The 16,187-nt window shown below is 41.5% G+C and overlaps 1 protein-coding gene across 1 annotated transcript in view; it reads right to left on the reverse strand.

The window, feature by feature from the left end:
• Nucleotides 1-703: 703 nt before the first annotated feature.
• LOC145774038 (ankyrin repeat domain-containing protein 17-like) overlaps nucleotides 704-16,187 on the reverse strand; it is a 37,691-nt gene continuing 22,207 nt past the window's right edge. Inside the window, exons 27-50 of the mRNA XM_082585173.1 lie at nucleotides 15,596-15,751; nucleotides 15,211-15,338; nucleotides 14,496-14,670; nucleotides 13,969-14,169; nucleotides 13,299-13,422; nucleotides 12,734-12,889; nucleotides 12,085-12,244; nucleotides 11,548-11,649; nucleotides 11,128-11,340; nucleotides 10,661-10,810; nucleotides 9,866-10,106; nucleotides 9,525-9,651; nucleotides 9,072-9,200; nucleotides 8,356-8,901; nucleotides 7,910-8,059; nucleotides 7,324-7,488; nucleotides 6,593-6,708; nucleotides 6,035-6,176; nucleotides 5,772-5,848; nucleotides 5,005-5,352; nucleotides 4,376-4,684; nucleotides 2,978-3,290; nucleotides 1,797-1,855; nucleotides 704-1,445 (exon numbers count right to left, since the gene is read on the reverse strand). Coding sequence (XP_082441299.1) covers nucleotides 1,428-1,445; nucleotides 1,797-1,855; nucleotides 2,978-3,290; nucleotides 4,376-4,684; nucleotides 5,005-5,352; nucleotides 5,772-5,848; nucleotides 6,035-6,176; nucleotides 6,593-6,708; nucleotides 7,324-7,488; nucleotides 7,910-8,059; nucleotides 8,356-8,901; nucleotides 9,072-9,200; nucleotides 9,525-9,651; nucleotides 9,866-10,106; nucleotides 10,661-10,810; nucleotides 11,128-11,340; nucleotides 11,548-11,649; nucleotides 12,085-12,244; nucleotides 12,734-12,889; nucleotides 13,299-13,422; nucleotides 13,969-14,169; nucleotides 14,496-14,670; nucleotides 15,211-15,338; nucleotides 15,596-15,751 — 4,305 coding nt within the window. The 3' untranslated portion in view covers nucleotides 704-1,427. The remainder of the gene's footprint in view (nucleotides 1,446-1,796; nucleotides 1,856-2,977; nucleotides 3,291-4,375; nucleotides 4,685-5,004; nucleotides 5,353-5,771; nucleotides 5,849-6,034; nucleotides 6,177-6,592; nucleotides 6,709-7,323; nucleotides 7,489-7,909; nucleotides 8,060-8,355; nucleotides 8,902-9,071; nucleotides 9,201-9,524; nucleotides 9,652-9,865; nucleotides 10,107-10,660; nucleotides 10,811-11,127; nucleotides 11,341-11,547; nucleotides 11,650-12,084; nucleotides 12,245-12,733; nucleotides 12,890-13,298; nucleotides 13,423-13,968; nucleotides 14,170-14,495; nucleotides 14,671-15,210; nucleotides 15,339-15,595; nucleotides 15,752-16,187) is intronic.

Consider the following 16,187-nt stretch of genomic DNA (forward strand, 5'->3'; position numbering starts at 1 on the left):
TGTAGAGCTGCTTTTTACACGTGATAGTTTTTCAAGCGGGAAAAAAGTTAATTCAGTTAATTTAAGTCCCTGCTGCGAACGACGTAGCAAAATAAAGGGAAGACATTTTGCAAGCAGCAGCGCTAACTGGATTAAAAGACTGACCGTTGGTGGTGAAGGTGATGGCTTAAAGTGACGTTATAAACGAACAAAAGACGTCTGGGGACCAATAAAGGGTGCTGTTACATGCGAATTGACGTTATAGGCGATGCTGTTGTAGCCGAACTACAATGTACGTAAAAGATAGGAATTCTGCCGGGACCGAACGAAATGTGACGTAATAGGCGAATTGACGTTATAAACGAAGCCGTTATAGGCGAATTCTACTGTATAACAAGGGTGGGAATCGAACCAACGTTATCAAAATGTACTCCCTAGCCTGAACCCACTAGACCACGGTGACTACGGCGGAACGTTCACTGATTTTGCTTTGTTAGCAATGTTGGAGTATTTTCTCGGTTTTACCAGTAACTTTCTGATTGGTTGAAACGCTGTTCCTGTAACTTCTGATTGATCCAATGATTCATTCATCTTACTAAAATTGTTTATGTTTAAGTTCCTACCACCCCACAGTAAGAAAACTCCTTGCAAAAATTTTGCCAATGATAAATGAAGTGATGTTATTGGACTGAACTTACTTTCATATAATTCAACAAGATTTGTTCATGTGCGTGTCTAAACCGATTTTATTCACGACAGTATGGCATACAAATGAAAACGCAGCGAGAAAACTGAATTAAGCGGAGGGGGTGAAAGCACAAGAGCGTGAAATAACAAAAACCGAGCAAAAAGGATTTCAGTCAAGACCGATACCGCCAAACAAAAGAATTAAGCGGAAAAAGCAGAAGCCGAAAAGGAGAAATTATTCAGCTTATGAGGATTCACCGAGACAAATTTCGCTACTTTTTTGTTCATTTAACGTTGCAAAACGTTAAATATTAACGTTGCAAAACATTAAATACGCGCAAAGCAACAGAAATTCAGATGAACACACTTTTAATCGAGCAAAACTCAAAAAAACTAAGTAAGCTAATTAATACACCATGCCGTTTCAAAGCTAGCAGAGCAGCAAAAGTTCAGGACAAGCAGTGCGACCTTTCGAATTACGTCAACGTTGGCCAACGAAAATGCAACGCAAAAAACTGCAATGCCTCTCCTGCAAAAAGCACCAATGAAGATATATACAATGAGGGGTCAAAATAAATAAAGGCAGTACAGGATTAAATGCGCAACGATATTACACGCTTGTTCAGAGTACAAGAAAAAATCAAGGGTCAAAACTTGGGGTCTTCTCCTTCGCGCTCTTCCTTTCATCGTCTGCAAGCGTTGCGAAAAAACTCCTGAACAGCCCTCTCAATTTCCGGCGTTCGATCAGGATTCCACTGGTTCTACCATTCCTTTCGCCCCTGGAAATACAGTCGGTTGTTTGCCCGGTGAACAACGATGGACTTGTAGGAAGATCTTACTTGACATTGGAGAAAAGCCAGTCAAGGTTGGAAATTACATTCTCTCAGTAGCGAACTGAAGAGACGCAACAAAGAACCGACAAAAAATCGATGAATGAAAATGAAAGTCATAAGCTAACTGAAAGCTAACTAAAATGAAAGTCCTAAACAGATATGAGACGTAACTAATGGAGTCTACAATGTTGATGTCGACTCTACATCAATAAAGCAATCGACTCGATTGCTTTATTGATGATTATGATGACTCCTCCAATCGCTTTATTGATCATTATGATGACTCCTCCAACTAACCTGCTGGAACTCTGTGTCAATGCTAGGAGGAGCACCAACCATGGATGGCATGTCCGGACCTACAAAATAGATGCAGAGTTATAAACATGGTGCTATACATCTATTCAACGTTGTTGATGAGTGAGATATATCGTTTACCGCAACAATGATTAAACTTAGAATGACACAACTGGCCAAATAAATATTTTGAAATTTTTTTCGATGCCGGTGGGGAATTGAACCCCGGTTTTCAAATTGCAACAGGAAGTTCGTAGTACAAGTGTTCATGATGACACACATCAACTGGGAGTTGCTTCACGTGTGTTACCCAGGTCTTCTCAAACTTTTTTGTTCTGCAACCCCATTATGGGGACATCCACGTTAATGACATTAAAACGGGATTAGTTCTTTTATCTCAATTTGTTTCGGTTCTTTTTGGCTTCCTTTATGATTCTCTTACTGAAGTTGTAAAACAATATCGAAAGGTAAAGTAAAGTATCGACAAGTAAATCCATATTGCAAAAATGAGTCATTATATTTTCTTTTTCTTTCTGACTTATCTATTGTTTTCTTTGTGCTTCCATTGTTACCACATGAATCTACGGAACCTAACCACTGATCCATAGTCAATTAATCTTGTAACTGCTTTAAACTTTAGTCTAGGTTCCTTCAGAAACTAGTTGCTAGGCTACTCTGAAATCATAATGCGAGCGGTAAGGTTACTTTTGGTCAGCACGTTACAGCAATGATAGCGTAACAATGCATCAATTGTTACGATTGGTTATATTTTATCGTTCGACATTTCACAACGACAGTTGCGGTCAATTGACATCATGGCAAGACTATAACCTACCGACACTAGACTAAATTAAACTATTTAATTACGACCCCAAAATTTCATTACGCGACCCCATTTGGGGTCGCGATCCATAGTTTGATAAGCCCTGACAGTTACACAACTGCCTTTCGCAGACGAGTAGGAACGACCAGACGCGATATGCAGAATTTGCAAATAAGATTTTATCGGTACCGCCGCAAGTACGTCGATTTAGAAGTGATTAGACACGTAATGAACACCCACAATTTTGAGCACCGGAAAGTTAATTAAACGCTTTCTTTTGATGTTTTACTTACACCGATTAGTATTAAAATTTAAACGATTCAAAGATAAAGCTAACACTTAGTTTCTTGCCAATTTTTACCTCCATTAACCAACTGATATCGCGGTCGACGAAAGTTGGGGTCCCAGTTCGTGTTGCTTGGTTGAGGGTTCGTAAAGTTGCCTGGCGCCATACCTTGGACGACATACTCATTTCCGCCGTCGTTGAAGTGCTCACTTTCTCGCAGACAACCGGTCGATACGTCGGGGTGGTAAACCGGATAAGACTGGTTGGCGTCGGTAGGAACTGGATTCGAGTAGCCATGAATAACGGGTCCCTGGTTGACGTTGGTAGGGATGTTGTTAGAGTAGGCTGATGGGGCAGAGCCATACATCCCGCTGGCGTTCTGTATCTCCTGTTGGTAAAAAAAAAAAAATCATTATTACGGGAAAAAATGTCAAGAACATTTGCATTCGGTCACAGCGGCTATTACTCGCAAAAACTAAAGCATGGTCGCCAGACTGCATGTCAATGATCTCGCAGAGTAAACAAAGTGTTCAATGATTCACTAATGGTAGGCAGTGGTTGCCGAGTCATGCTTTAGCCTCCTGGTATTGATTTATCTTAGTCGCTCAGTGAACTAAAAACACGGACAAGGAAATGACACGATTCAATAGCTGTGATGCACATAACGAAGTAGATAGAGACAGTCATGTTTAACTTTTGACCTCAGGCATGAGTATCAGTGGTCTGCTGCTATAGGACTAGAACACGGGTCGGCAACCTTTAGCATTGAAAGAGCGATTTGGTCTCGTCTCCATTAAACTAAAACCTGCTCTGAGCCGCACCATCTAATTGACTGCTTACAGCAAAAACCTAATGCTTGCAGGAAAGCCTTTTATTCAAGTTATTCTCTTCTTGCATTTAGCTATTAGGTCTATTGATGATTAATCAATACAAATCTATTCAAGTAATGGTGAAATTAAGTATTTAGCTATACTGACTAGCTACAAATTACCATTACTAGCTGCAAAACAAACCGTAGCTACAAAGGTGAAGTGTTGTTCCTCCTTGTCGCAACTATTCGGTTTTTGATTATTGCACCACAATGGTTTAATTGTGACACGAACTAGTAAAAAAAAGTATCACGTGAGCCAGAGCGCAGAGATAAAAGAGCCGCGTGCGGCTCCGAAGCTGCAGGTTGCCGACCGCTGGACTAGAGACAATGCGTGTGGGCTCTTAGATGGGCAACGATAAACGCTTCTAATCGACGAGTACCTAAAAACTTGCAAACCCAGTGTTTAGAAATAAATCATAATTGAATTACATTGATATCAAATTAATATGAAGATTTGACTGAGCTCGAAACAATCAAGCAAATTGAAAAATCGGCGAGTCACCAGCCACGGGAAACTTCATTTGTAAATCTGTATTAATTTGATGACAATTTTTCATAAAAGCCGTTTACTAAACAAAAAGTTGAACCGTTCCTATACAGACCTTGTGTTGATATGGATTGGCAGAGGGGTGGTGGGAGGGTGGGGGTCGGATGGAATGCTGCTGCTGTTGCCAGTTCATATCCGAACCCATGTTTTGTATGTATCTTGACATTTCAGGTTGTTGTTGCTGCTGCTGCATGAAGAAAGGTACATGCGAAGGGTAACGCGGCCCAGAAAGAGGTTGCTGCTGCTGCTGTTGTTGTTGTTGTTGCTGCTGCTGTTGTTGTTGTTGCTGTTGTTGTTGTTGTTGTTGCTGTTGATGTTGTTGCTGATGCTGTTGTATCGGATTACCAGGAAAAGTTCTTTGCATCTAAACGGAAGATCAAAAGTTAAATGGCGGGAAAGATGGTTGTTTCATGTAGATTGATTCATGACACTCAATAAATAGTTTATTTTCTGTTCAGTAATGACGCAGATTGGTCAGAAAATCTTGTTATTTTGAGACCATTTTCTTATGTCACTTAAATTAGCATCCTCATATAAATGGGTAAACCTCCCAAAATTTTTCTTTAAAAAAAATTAGTGCCGATAAAAACAAAGCGAAACGATTTTCAAAAGCAACATATTCGAAGATGACATTTGAACGAAAGTGAGCAAATCCAGAACGAAACTCTTCTTCTTATGCGGTACCTGCTGTTGTCCGTGCTGGAATGCTGGGCTGTTACGCATGTGACCGGCTCCACTTAAATGGGACCCAATCGGAGACAACGTCGTCTGTTGCTGTTGGGGACCAACCACACCCACGCTGCTGTTGCCCCCAAGATGGCTTCCTATTGGCGGGTGTGCACCAACCCTTCTGATATTGTTAGGGGGCTGTGAAAATCGGTTACTAGCAGCTGGCATGCGGTTCCGTACACCAAACCCCATATGAGGGGCATGGGGATAAAAGGGGTGGTTCATCATTGGCATGCGGGAATTGGGGGGCTGAGGCTCAATAGTGGGGGTCTTCGGGGACGAAGAGATTTCTGAAGCCATAACCTAAACAAGTTGAAAAAGTGATCATCGTGAAATCACAAAAGTCGGACAACAGTGTATGATAAAATACCTGCAAAAGACAAATTTAATGTGGAAAGTTATTTTCAAAAATGTTTCATAACATGCACAGGAACTCTGGCAAAGTTTTCCGTTAATTTACAGCAAAAGTATTAACGATTTTCAAAGTGGTAGGAAAAACAAAATGACGTGGAAAGTTAGTCAGATTTTTCATTCACTCTTAAATATAAAGTATTTCGATCCAGTTCTGTAGACATTGAACCAACGAAAAAATGGCGGATTTTGCTGTCTGAGTAGCCACTTAATAAACAGAACAAATAGTATCATCCAAAGTTATTCGTGTGACCGGAGTGAAGCATTTGCAGGTGACTGGCTCAAAACAAAAGCGTTGCAATGAAGGGTACCTGTGGCTTTTGAGACGAAGCTGTCGTAATGATCCCGTCATCTCGGCCAGGGGTTGTGGCTGTAGCCCAGCTCGGATCTGTAGAAAAGTCACGTTGAAAGAAAGTGGGGTTTTAAAATTTTCAAATCGGTATTTAGTTTGGAAAGAAAGCTGTGTTTCTTTTTTAAAAAAACTGATGGAAATGTGGTTAGTTCACCTTTAAAACTACTTTTTTAAAACTTTATAATCAGTAGTTAACACAGCGATTGCTAAAAAGCGTCTTACAACTCGTTGGCTCCAGGGGTGGCATTCCGATCTGTGCTGGGGGAAGCATGTCATATGACCATATGTTGGTGGCTTGGTGCCCGACTACTGTGGTGAGGGGGAGAGAGGTCGGGTTGGTCCTTCTGTGAAGTGCTGCCCTCTCCTGAAAAGAAACAAAGCACGTTATGGTTGACCTAACAGCTGGAACTAGTTTGATGAAACGACTTATACTCTTTTCGTTGTACGTTCAGTCATGTTAATCTTGCGATTAAATTCCATCACAGACATCAAGAATAACTAACAACTGAGTGCATGGCAACGTAGTCGAATGATGAGAGCCCACAACGCTCCAAAGGGTGCCGCTTTGACACCGCTCAAAAGCATACGACTGTGGCTTTAGTAAGGCACTTTATCACTGAAAATGGCATGCCAGAAGATGGACACAAGGATTGACTTCCTTGCCTTCCCATCCACTTAATCTAAATCTTCACCATCAGGCGTAAGCTTGGATGCCACAAAAAAGAACAACTCAATGTACGTTGTTTCATTGTTACGTGATAACTGTCGGTGCCGACATACCGTGCCGATGGGTCGTGGTTTCGCTGAATTTGCTTCGGCGCCTGTTCCTGACGATGTCTGCTGGGGTGTGGAAGTAGGTGGCGCGCTTTCCATGTTATTAGCAGTGTTTCCACTTCCTAAATTGGAAAATAGGTTAAACTTTGAAGACCAGAACAAAAATTAACTCAAAAAGCCTAACCTGATAGAACTTCGCAAAAAACAACTCGTAATGCTAAGCTATGCCTCAGCTACCGTGTTGTATACATAACATGTGTGTGTAATCAGCATTGCACCACGTATGAAAGGCCACACATTGGAAGATGGCGTATATCACGTTCAGACAAACAAGGGAAAATCACACATTATAGTCTTCAAGACCTATGAAAAATAAAGAAGCAATTCTACGTTTCGGCGAACTAACATGAAGTTGGCCTGTTTTAAAGACCATTAAACCAAAACTTCTGTTTTTAATATTTGTCTTCAGCTTTTGTTTTTAATATCAGAAACTGGGAACTTAAATGGTAAATAAACACAGCCGGAGATAGCGGTACACAAAAAAACAAAAACGAAACGAGTGTAAGTCTGTGAAAGAAACACCGGTCAAACCAGATCGGTTTGGTGTTTGTATTTAAGGCTAAACAACAAAAGAACCCAGACAGCAAATTAATCGTTTCTTACATTAATTCAACATCTGCAGACGAATCAATGTAAAAGAACGGTTGATTTGCAGTTTGGAAAGTAACGAATTTGACCTTGAACAGTAGCGCTCCCAATAATTGCGCTGTTTTCCACGGTTGGAGACTTGACACTCCCCCGATAACCAGGTGCTTTGGTTTGGTCGACCGTACCCAGGGGGGGCTCGGGCTGAATGAATGGTGGGGGAAGGTTTGTGGTGTTCTGCCCTTGAAATTGTGCAACTGAAAGAACATTTTTTGTTTTTTATTTTACGTTATTACAACGCAAAACGACGTCAGTAGATTCTAAGCATTAAGAAGCTTGATCATCTGCTCTCTCGACCGTGTCAAGAAAACTTCCAAGAGCTACACAAGCACCCAACCCAGTCAGCAATCAGTTCATTTTTACATTGATTCAACATTAGCAGACGTAAACTTTCAAAAAGCACTGATTTTCCACATGGAAAGGGCCAAAAGTTACAAAAAATTGAAGCTAGGTTGCAAGCAACTGCTGATTCCATTGGTTGGGGGTATGGTACCAAAATGATTTCGGTTGAGGCTTCCTGAAACAAAAACCGATTTGCTGTCTGGGCAACAACCTCGCGACAAACATGGACTGCAAAGATAACGCAAATTAACATAAATATAATACGACTCAACGTACCAGGCGCTGTTTCGCTGCTCCACAAAGCAGGGGAGCCAGCGTTCGGGTTGAACGAGCCGCTAAAAGGGGAGTAGGCAAGTGAAGACATGGGATTGTTCTCTGGGTAATTGTGGGGGGTGCTTGTGGCTGGATTGCCTGCCGTGATGGAATCTATCGGTGTGAGAGACAACAAGATAAAAAATAAAGATATATTCGGGATTTCTTTATCAAACATTGTTTAAATACAACATGTGACCCCTCTATTTGTTCAACTGTATTGTTGTTGAAAACCACCAATGGCTTCATGATCAGAGGTCACAACACAACGCCCGTGGAAGAACAATTTCTCAAACTCACTGCGCACAACTAGATTGATGACTAACATCTCAAAATCTCATGTCAACAGCTTTACGGTCAAAAATCGAGACTTAAGACGAGACTTAAGATTAAGCAAAACTGCTACGTACCTGGGTTGTCGGCAGGTGGGCCGTCCGAGAAACCGGGTTTGATGCCCTGAACTGGGGTCACGCCAACGTTCGCACCAAGATTCGACTGATTGGGGTAAGGTGGGGCAGAGGAGCTATGGCTTGATTGGGAGATAGAACTTTGCGCGGGTGTTCTGAAGCCATGGTTTGACATGGACGAGTTCGGGGTTGCAACAACCGGAGTACTTTGAACCGGCCGGCCGACATTTTGGTTCGGTGTGACCACGTGACTTTGGGACAAGCTACTGAGGCCCGAAGACATATTTCGAAATGAACTGTCCATGTTCTCTGGGGCGGGTGCCGAGTTGTGATTTGGGGTGATTTGGTTATGGGTTTGGGGAATACCTTCCTGGCTTGGTGACAAAACGGGAGATAGTGGGCCTTGGGTACGAGACATTACGGGGTACATTTGATGTTGAGAGGGGGTACCGGAACCGATCGGTCCGTACGACGATTGGGAGATTCTTGGGGAAATCCCTGGTGCGACTTTGGTGGACACCATGGGAGCTACAGGCTGCACGGGTTTATCTGCAAATCAAATTTTGAAACTGAGACAAGATCTTTTTCGTTACAATTGAAAGATACCTCACAAGTCAATGAAAAACATGTAAAGCACTGTTACAAATAAAAATATGGCCTTCAATCGATAAAATAATTCCGTTCTCAATAAACGGGAGGGGCAACACATTACCACCCACCTGATGGCTTGGATGAAAAAGTGACAGAAGGGGTGGCGAGTGTGGTAGCTGGGGGCTGCTGAGGGGCGACGAAAAGAGCTTTCTTCACGGTCTCAACGGTCTTGGCTTCAGATACTGTTGCCGTTGAATCTGCAATCGCAGACAGGGATTGCTTAGCCAGACAGTAAATCAGTCCGTTTTTTTTTTGCACTGATTCAACGGCTGTAGACGCGGAATCAATGGAAAAAACGATTGATTTACTGTCTGGCTAAGCTGACCGAAAAGTCTGAGTACTGTCTGGATAGCTCATCAAAAAGTTCAATTTTAAGCGGAAAGTTGTTGATACCACAAACTACAAAACTGATTCAGGCATCTCACAAGTCACGTCGCTTAACAAACGCATCAAGAACTACTTGTCTGCCCAGTGCCCAGTCATAACATGGTGATATTTAACATACTGGATGCCGCAGGTACCTGAAGCTGAAGGGAGCGGCCATTGTGTGGGGGCAGAGGGTGGAGCTGTAGACGACGACGTTGTCACGCTAACGGGAGGCGTCCACACACCGACGTTTACTAACGACACGGAGGACGAACTGGGGTTCTGCAAATACACAACGTTTGGTGTCTAGGATTTCCCATGGAACATGACTCAGCATTGTGTGTCATTTCAAATGCTCTGATAGTACATCAGCTTTTAAGCCTTTTCGTGTGAAAAAAAACACGACAATTAAAATAAGATAGTAGCTTTTTTTCAGCGGAGACTACACAAACACTAGCTAAAACAAATCGAATTAAAATTTCCACTAATCTAGTACCTGACGTGCGGATTGGGCCACAATCGACGGTGGGACGGTCCAGGCCGGTTTTGAAGGAATGGGGGCGGCAACAACTGTTAAGGTGGACCTTTGTGGCAGTGGTTTCGCTGGAACGTGGCTCTGGGAGGCAGCCTGCGCCTGTACCTTCGATATGATGTCTGTGATCTCATGGTCTGTTCTGTCTTCTTTGATCAGAGTTGTAATCAGTTGCTGGGCGTATCTGACAGCTTCCGCTGCGCCTCTGTGGTTGAATGTGTACAAGTTAGAGACATTGTCCATCATTTGAATTCATGTTTGAGGGAGCATTGGATGAAAGTAAATACTTTTAAAGACTTATGGTAAGATAAAGGGTGATTTGAAAACCGATTGCTAGCATCTATTTTGTTTAAACTAATGAAATGACTATCTTCCAAGCGATGAACACAAATGTAGCTCCTAGTCAACTCAAATGGGATCAAATGTCCAGTCTGAGCTGGTTATAAAGATTTAATTGGAACCATCAGAAACATCGAGAAAATTGCAACCAACAGAAACATCGAGAAAATTGAAACCATCAGAAACATCGAGAAAATTGGAACCATCAGACATATCGAGAAAATTGGAACCATCAGACATAGTTGTATTGGCATGTCGCTGGATCTTCTTGTGCCACCTTTGCTGTGAGTAAACCCATCCAGTGAGCCAGCTTCTCTTTAGATTCTTAAAGAAGAATTTATTTGCTTGCTGGGAAGATATCCCCTCTCCTGCAATGATTAAAAAATGTGATTTGGTAAACAGGATAGCGCGTCAACTTACTTGATTGTGACCGTTCGTTCTAGCGCTCCCTTCCTCTGCTTGTCGATGTCAATGTGTGCTCCAGTGACCTCACGAATGGCATTGATGTTGCAACCGGCTCGTCCAATCACACGCGAGATTAGGTTTGACGCAACTAGCATTCTCTTCCCGCTGAAAACAACAGATGACGATGTTTGAAGCCGTGGGCCATGTTTCAAAGCGGTTTTATCCAGAAAAAACACCTTTCAACATTTTGATGTTATTTGCTGCGGCATTGGTGTTTATAGGTTTTACAATTTGGGGATTGTTTCAAGTATTTTCAAAGTGCACTAGATTGAGTTGCTTTTAGCAGCACGATCGTTATTAACTTTACAAATGTAAATACAAACGACCTTTTTTAGCCTGATGCTGTATCTTCGAAGTACTTTTTTTGTGTTTGGAGTACTGACAACGAGTTAAATACAGAACCGCTGACAACCAATCCTAACCTGTTGGGATTTCCATACTTTCTCGCAGGTACTTCCTTCCAACCTTCTTCTCGACGTGGCGGTCGTTTGCTTGGTGTGATCACCATGGTACGGAATGGCGCAGTTTGGCTGCTGGTGGTGGTAGCAGTGGTGGAGTGGGCGGAGGTGAGAGACACAGGCTTCGTAAATGTGATGGATTCACAGATGACAGGTTTTGCGTGTACTGGCATTTCTCTGCGTGTTACAAAAGAAGTTAGTTGGCAAGTCTTCTTGTTTGTACGTTTACGTTTGGAAGAATTCGTTCAAAATCTGACGCTTTTACGTTCACGCGACGTTGGGCGACGTATGATCAATAAAAACGTCATATGACGTTAACTGTACGAATGAAAGTTTCGTGCTAACTAACTCAACTTAACTCATAAGTCGCAAACTATCTCATACCGGTTACTGGCAGTGGTTGGCCTATGATGGCTCACAAGCTTGCGATTTTTCCTTGCGGCTGAGTGTTGAGCGTTCATATCTTCACCAGATGTCGCTGCAGCGCTGCAAGGTTGCAATAAAAATGACGTATTATACAAGTCGATGTGAGCAGCAAACAATGTTGATATCATAATAACAATGAACGTACATGAACAGTAGAGATAGAGTGTAAAGTTTTCGGTAAAAACTGACCACACGTTTAGCACATTCTGATGCCATAACGACGGGGGTACAGCGTTGAAATTTGAAATAGCGGAACCTTGATGGATTTTGGAATCACTTTTGTTAAAGTGATGAAGTGATTGTATTTGACCTCATATCTTAATGAGATGATAATCAGGTAAAATTTGGGAGATAACTTTTATCCAAAACGCCACCTCAGGTCCAAGCATTTTGAAAACTGCAAATGGTGAAAACATGAAACCCCGCTTGTAAAGCACATTTTAAGCATGAGAAAAACTCGGTCTACATTACAACAACAGTCAATGAAAGTCTTACGCTTCCAAACTCTTCGGATATGTATCCTGTACGGTTTGATTCGTCTGTACGTGAGGCGATTCGGCCGGTCTCGCAGTGTCGTCTGGTACACGTTGAGATGTTCCTGGTTTCGTTTTTAAAGAAGCCGAGTTTGGTGAAGAATTCCGCACATCTTTGGATGCTGCGATACAAATGAAGTTGAAATCCACGATAAGAGCTCGGTAACCTACATTAGACAGAAAAATCCGTCATTTTACATTGATTCAACGTCTTCAAACGTCTGCAGACGTTGAATCAATGTAAAAATGACGGATTTTGCTGCCTGGGCCAGAGTGGTTGATAATAAGAATTAAACAACTTGTATGAAGACTTTGCTTTGCCTGAAGTGATTTAAAACCACCAAGACATACAACTTCCAAGATCGAAGTTATTACCTGGCAAGATAAGCATTTGTGCTTTTCAAATAAGCAATTTTGAGATGGAAGGGAGTAACAGAACAGACCTCAAACGTTGAAGGAGCTGTTATATGAAACTATTTCAATAAGTGCTCTTTAAAACACTATCACTTATGAAAAACAAAGTAACGTGGCCAAGTTTTCAACGATGTATTGAAACGAATGTCACTTTGTCTCCCTGTCATAAAACAATAAATATCCAGATATTAACTTACCACTAGAAACTGTAGCAAGCGTTTGAGAAACAGCAGCTGATGTTGCTTTCAGCGAAGCGGCACTGACGTCATCGACGTTCAAAGGGAGTGAAGAGATTTTTAACTTGCTGGTCGATGTGATCACGTGATCCAAGGCAGAAGTTGAATCGGCTTCGTCTGATTGGTCAACAACGCAAACATTTCTATTACTTTGTCCAATCACAGTTTTCTCAACAAAATCAAACTCAAGTCAGCAAACTGTCACCAGTCTCGGAATGATTTCAAAACTTACGAAGTGTTTGTTGTCATTTTTTAGTCTCTTGTTGAAACAAAGCCAGAATAATGATTGTCACAACGTTTAAAAAACATTGTACTTTTACACGGACACTAGGTGAGAATCTAAGTTTAGTAATTGAGAAGTGGCTCAATTTAAACAAATTATAACCCAATAGCAGCCTCATTAAAGCCCAATTAACACAGTGAATTCTGGATTTTATGTTACTACCCACAATGCTGCCCACCTAAACTGTTTGGAACCATAAATACAGTTTAAAAAACCTCAAATTATAAAGTAAAGTGATCTTACCGTCACTAGCGAAGTTCTCTTTATCCTCTTTCTGGTCTTCTTTTTTCGTCGACTTTTGCTTTCTTCGCAATCTTCTTCTCTCTCTCTTCCTCGCTGCCTTCTCTTTCTGGTCTTCTTTCTGGCTCTGCAATAAGTGCGGGAAAGCTGTAAATTTAACGTCACTAAACAATGGATCAATGTTAAAAGTGACATAACTGCCGAGAACACGGCAAAGGTGCAATTAGATTTCCGTCAAGTGAAGAAAACTTACAACTCAAGATCTTCACTCAAATAGAATCGATTCTATTTGAATAAAACACTCAAAAAGACTCAATTAAAGTGGAAAAAACTTCAATAACTGATATTAAGTGATAAATCTTGTTCCCTAGTTTGGTATATCCAAGCCAGAAAACCAGACCATTTTACATTAATTTACAGTCTGTGGATGATGAATTAATTTAAAATAGACTGATTTTCTGGATGGAATAATGCTTGGTTGCATCCGATATTTGTATCGATATCAGACAGCAAATTCCGTCGGTTTTACATTGATTCAATGTCTGTCGACGTTAAATGACGGGTTTAGTTGTCTGGGTGCAGTTTACCTTTCATAAAGTGCTTCTCTTTAAGACGGAGACCAAAGAATTGTTATGAAAAGATCATAACCACCTACTCTGTCATTGAGGCTCACCTTTTCCATGTCGAGTTCTTCAAGCAGCTCGGAGGCAAACTTGTTGGCTTCCTGAGCCTGTAGTTCCTTGGCTTGTACTATGCACTCCATGCACTGATGGGTTCGCTTCAGAAGGTCATGGTCTGTGATGGTGGCGATGTACCGCATGCACTCGGCGTCCGATGGGTACTGGGAAGCCTGCTTTGCAAGCCAACGCACAACCTGGAAAACGGCAATTCGATGGTTTTAAAAGCAATTTTTGAGCAACAAAGTAATTAAATAGTGAAGTAGTAGGATATATCACACAATATAATATCATAAACTATGATAAATATAATGATATTATTTATAACAGATCATAAAAAATAAAACAGATTAAATTGAATGCTTAGATATCAGCAGGGGCTCGTTCGCGCACAATACTACTTTACACGTACACCGTACAGTAGGCTACAGTATATGGCCAAAGTACACAAAGTTAACATTTTGATATCAATATGTCTAAGCTAGAAAAAAAAACGATTTTCCATGTGTAGTTGTTGGTTTACCTGGACATGTCCTTTCCTGAAAGCCGCCATTAGTGGTATCACATTCCTGTTGTCGGCTGCATTCACGTTGGCACCTTTGCCTACGAGGAGCCTGACAACATCCAGATGGCCGCCATTGCAAGCCAGCCAGAGTGGGGTATTCCCCTTCTTGTTGCGAACGTCGACTTGGGCATTCCTGCAAAGCAGTGGTTGGTGGTTGAAAAGAATAAAAACGAAAAAGAAACGCAGTAGACTGACAGGGAGCAACCTTTGCGCGTCATTTTCTTTATAGTGCCATTTGGCTAGCGACTGTCCAACCAATTTGTCATTGGTTGTACTTATAGATGCCAATATTCTTCTGTTACAAGAAGTCCAATAATACGCGAGAAAAATTTAAGATAGGTATAATAGCGCTTTATTTTTAAAGGAAAAATTGACTTAATATTACTAAAACACAGAATAATCACTCGGCCAACAAAGTTGCTCCTTTCTGTACTGATTTAACATCTGCAGACGTTGAATTAGTGTAACAAGGACCAACTTTGCTTAGTGGGAAACCAGACAGCAAAATCTGCTATTTTTACATTGGTTTAACGTCTGCAGACGTTAAATCAATTAAAAATGACGAATCTTTCTGCCTAAAAAAGCCTTTGTGAAATGAATTGTCATTCCGCACTTCGAGTGGATGCTCGTATTGTGGAGTAAGATGTTACAAGATTTTCGATAGTTGCATCACCTGTCAAGGATGAGATCGCAGAATCTATAGTGGCCTTTGTCTGCAGCGATTGTGAGAGCAGTGTCACGTGACGACGGCACAGGAGCAGCGTTTGGGTCAGCACCTTTATCGAGCAGGACACAACCGACCTGTAATCATGATAAACCTAACGTCAAAGCAAGTAACGAATGCTTCAGTTCACATGCTTAACCGCCCGAACTTTTAATGCTGTTTGCAGCAATGCGTTGAAGCAGAATCGAAAATTATCCAACAACGTTTAGAGAGAATATTAACTTGGAACTTTCGCCCAATCTGCTGCTTCGTTTTGTCCAAGATATAATTTTTTTCTATAATTTTCACTTCACTCAAATAGAAACACAAACAAAGAAAAACAAAGATATATGACCTCCGCGTATCCACCGGATGCTGCTTCCATAAGAGGAGTCAGTCCTGTCTTGGCACGATGCTCCACGTTTGCTCTCCTGTCCACCAGCAAGCTGACCACATCATGGCGACCTTGGAAGCACGCCAGGGTCAACGCGGTATTCCGGTTCGTTTCGATCTGAGGATGAAAACGTACGTGACGATAAGCGCGAAGCATAGGATGTTACGCGCAAAGCATGTGACTTTGAGCATAAACGCAACGCGTGTACACTGTACATTAATACGTAGAGCGTGCGGCTGTGTAAAAAAAAAGCCAGATGCACAGAAAAATATTTTCAAACGATAGCTGCAATAAAGATGGTCATAAAGCATTATACAAAAACTGGACAAATGATCGTACAAGAGTCTACATTTTCGTACGTGTGTTCGCCAAGTGATGAGGCACGGATAGTGTCCAGATAGAATTAGCAAGATATTTTACACAAAGAATTATGGTTCTATTCCTATAAGTTTTGACATGAGTGTTAAGTGTAAAACTAAAAGACCAGCACAGCATCAAAACATCACTTCATCTCAACTGGAGAGAAGTCGGATTTAATCCTCCACAACACGAA

This window comes from Aplidium turbinatum, chromosome 7, assembly GCF_918807975.1.
Source record: "Aplidium turbinatum chromosome 7, kaAplTurb1.1, whole genome shotgun sequence".
NCBI lineage: Eukaryota > Metazoa > Chordata > Ascidiacea > Aplousobranchia > Polyclinidae > Aplidium > Aplidium turbinatum.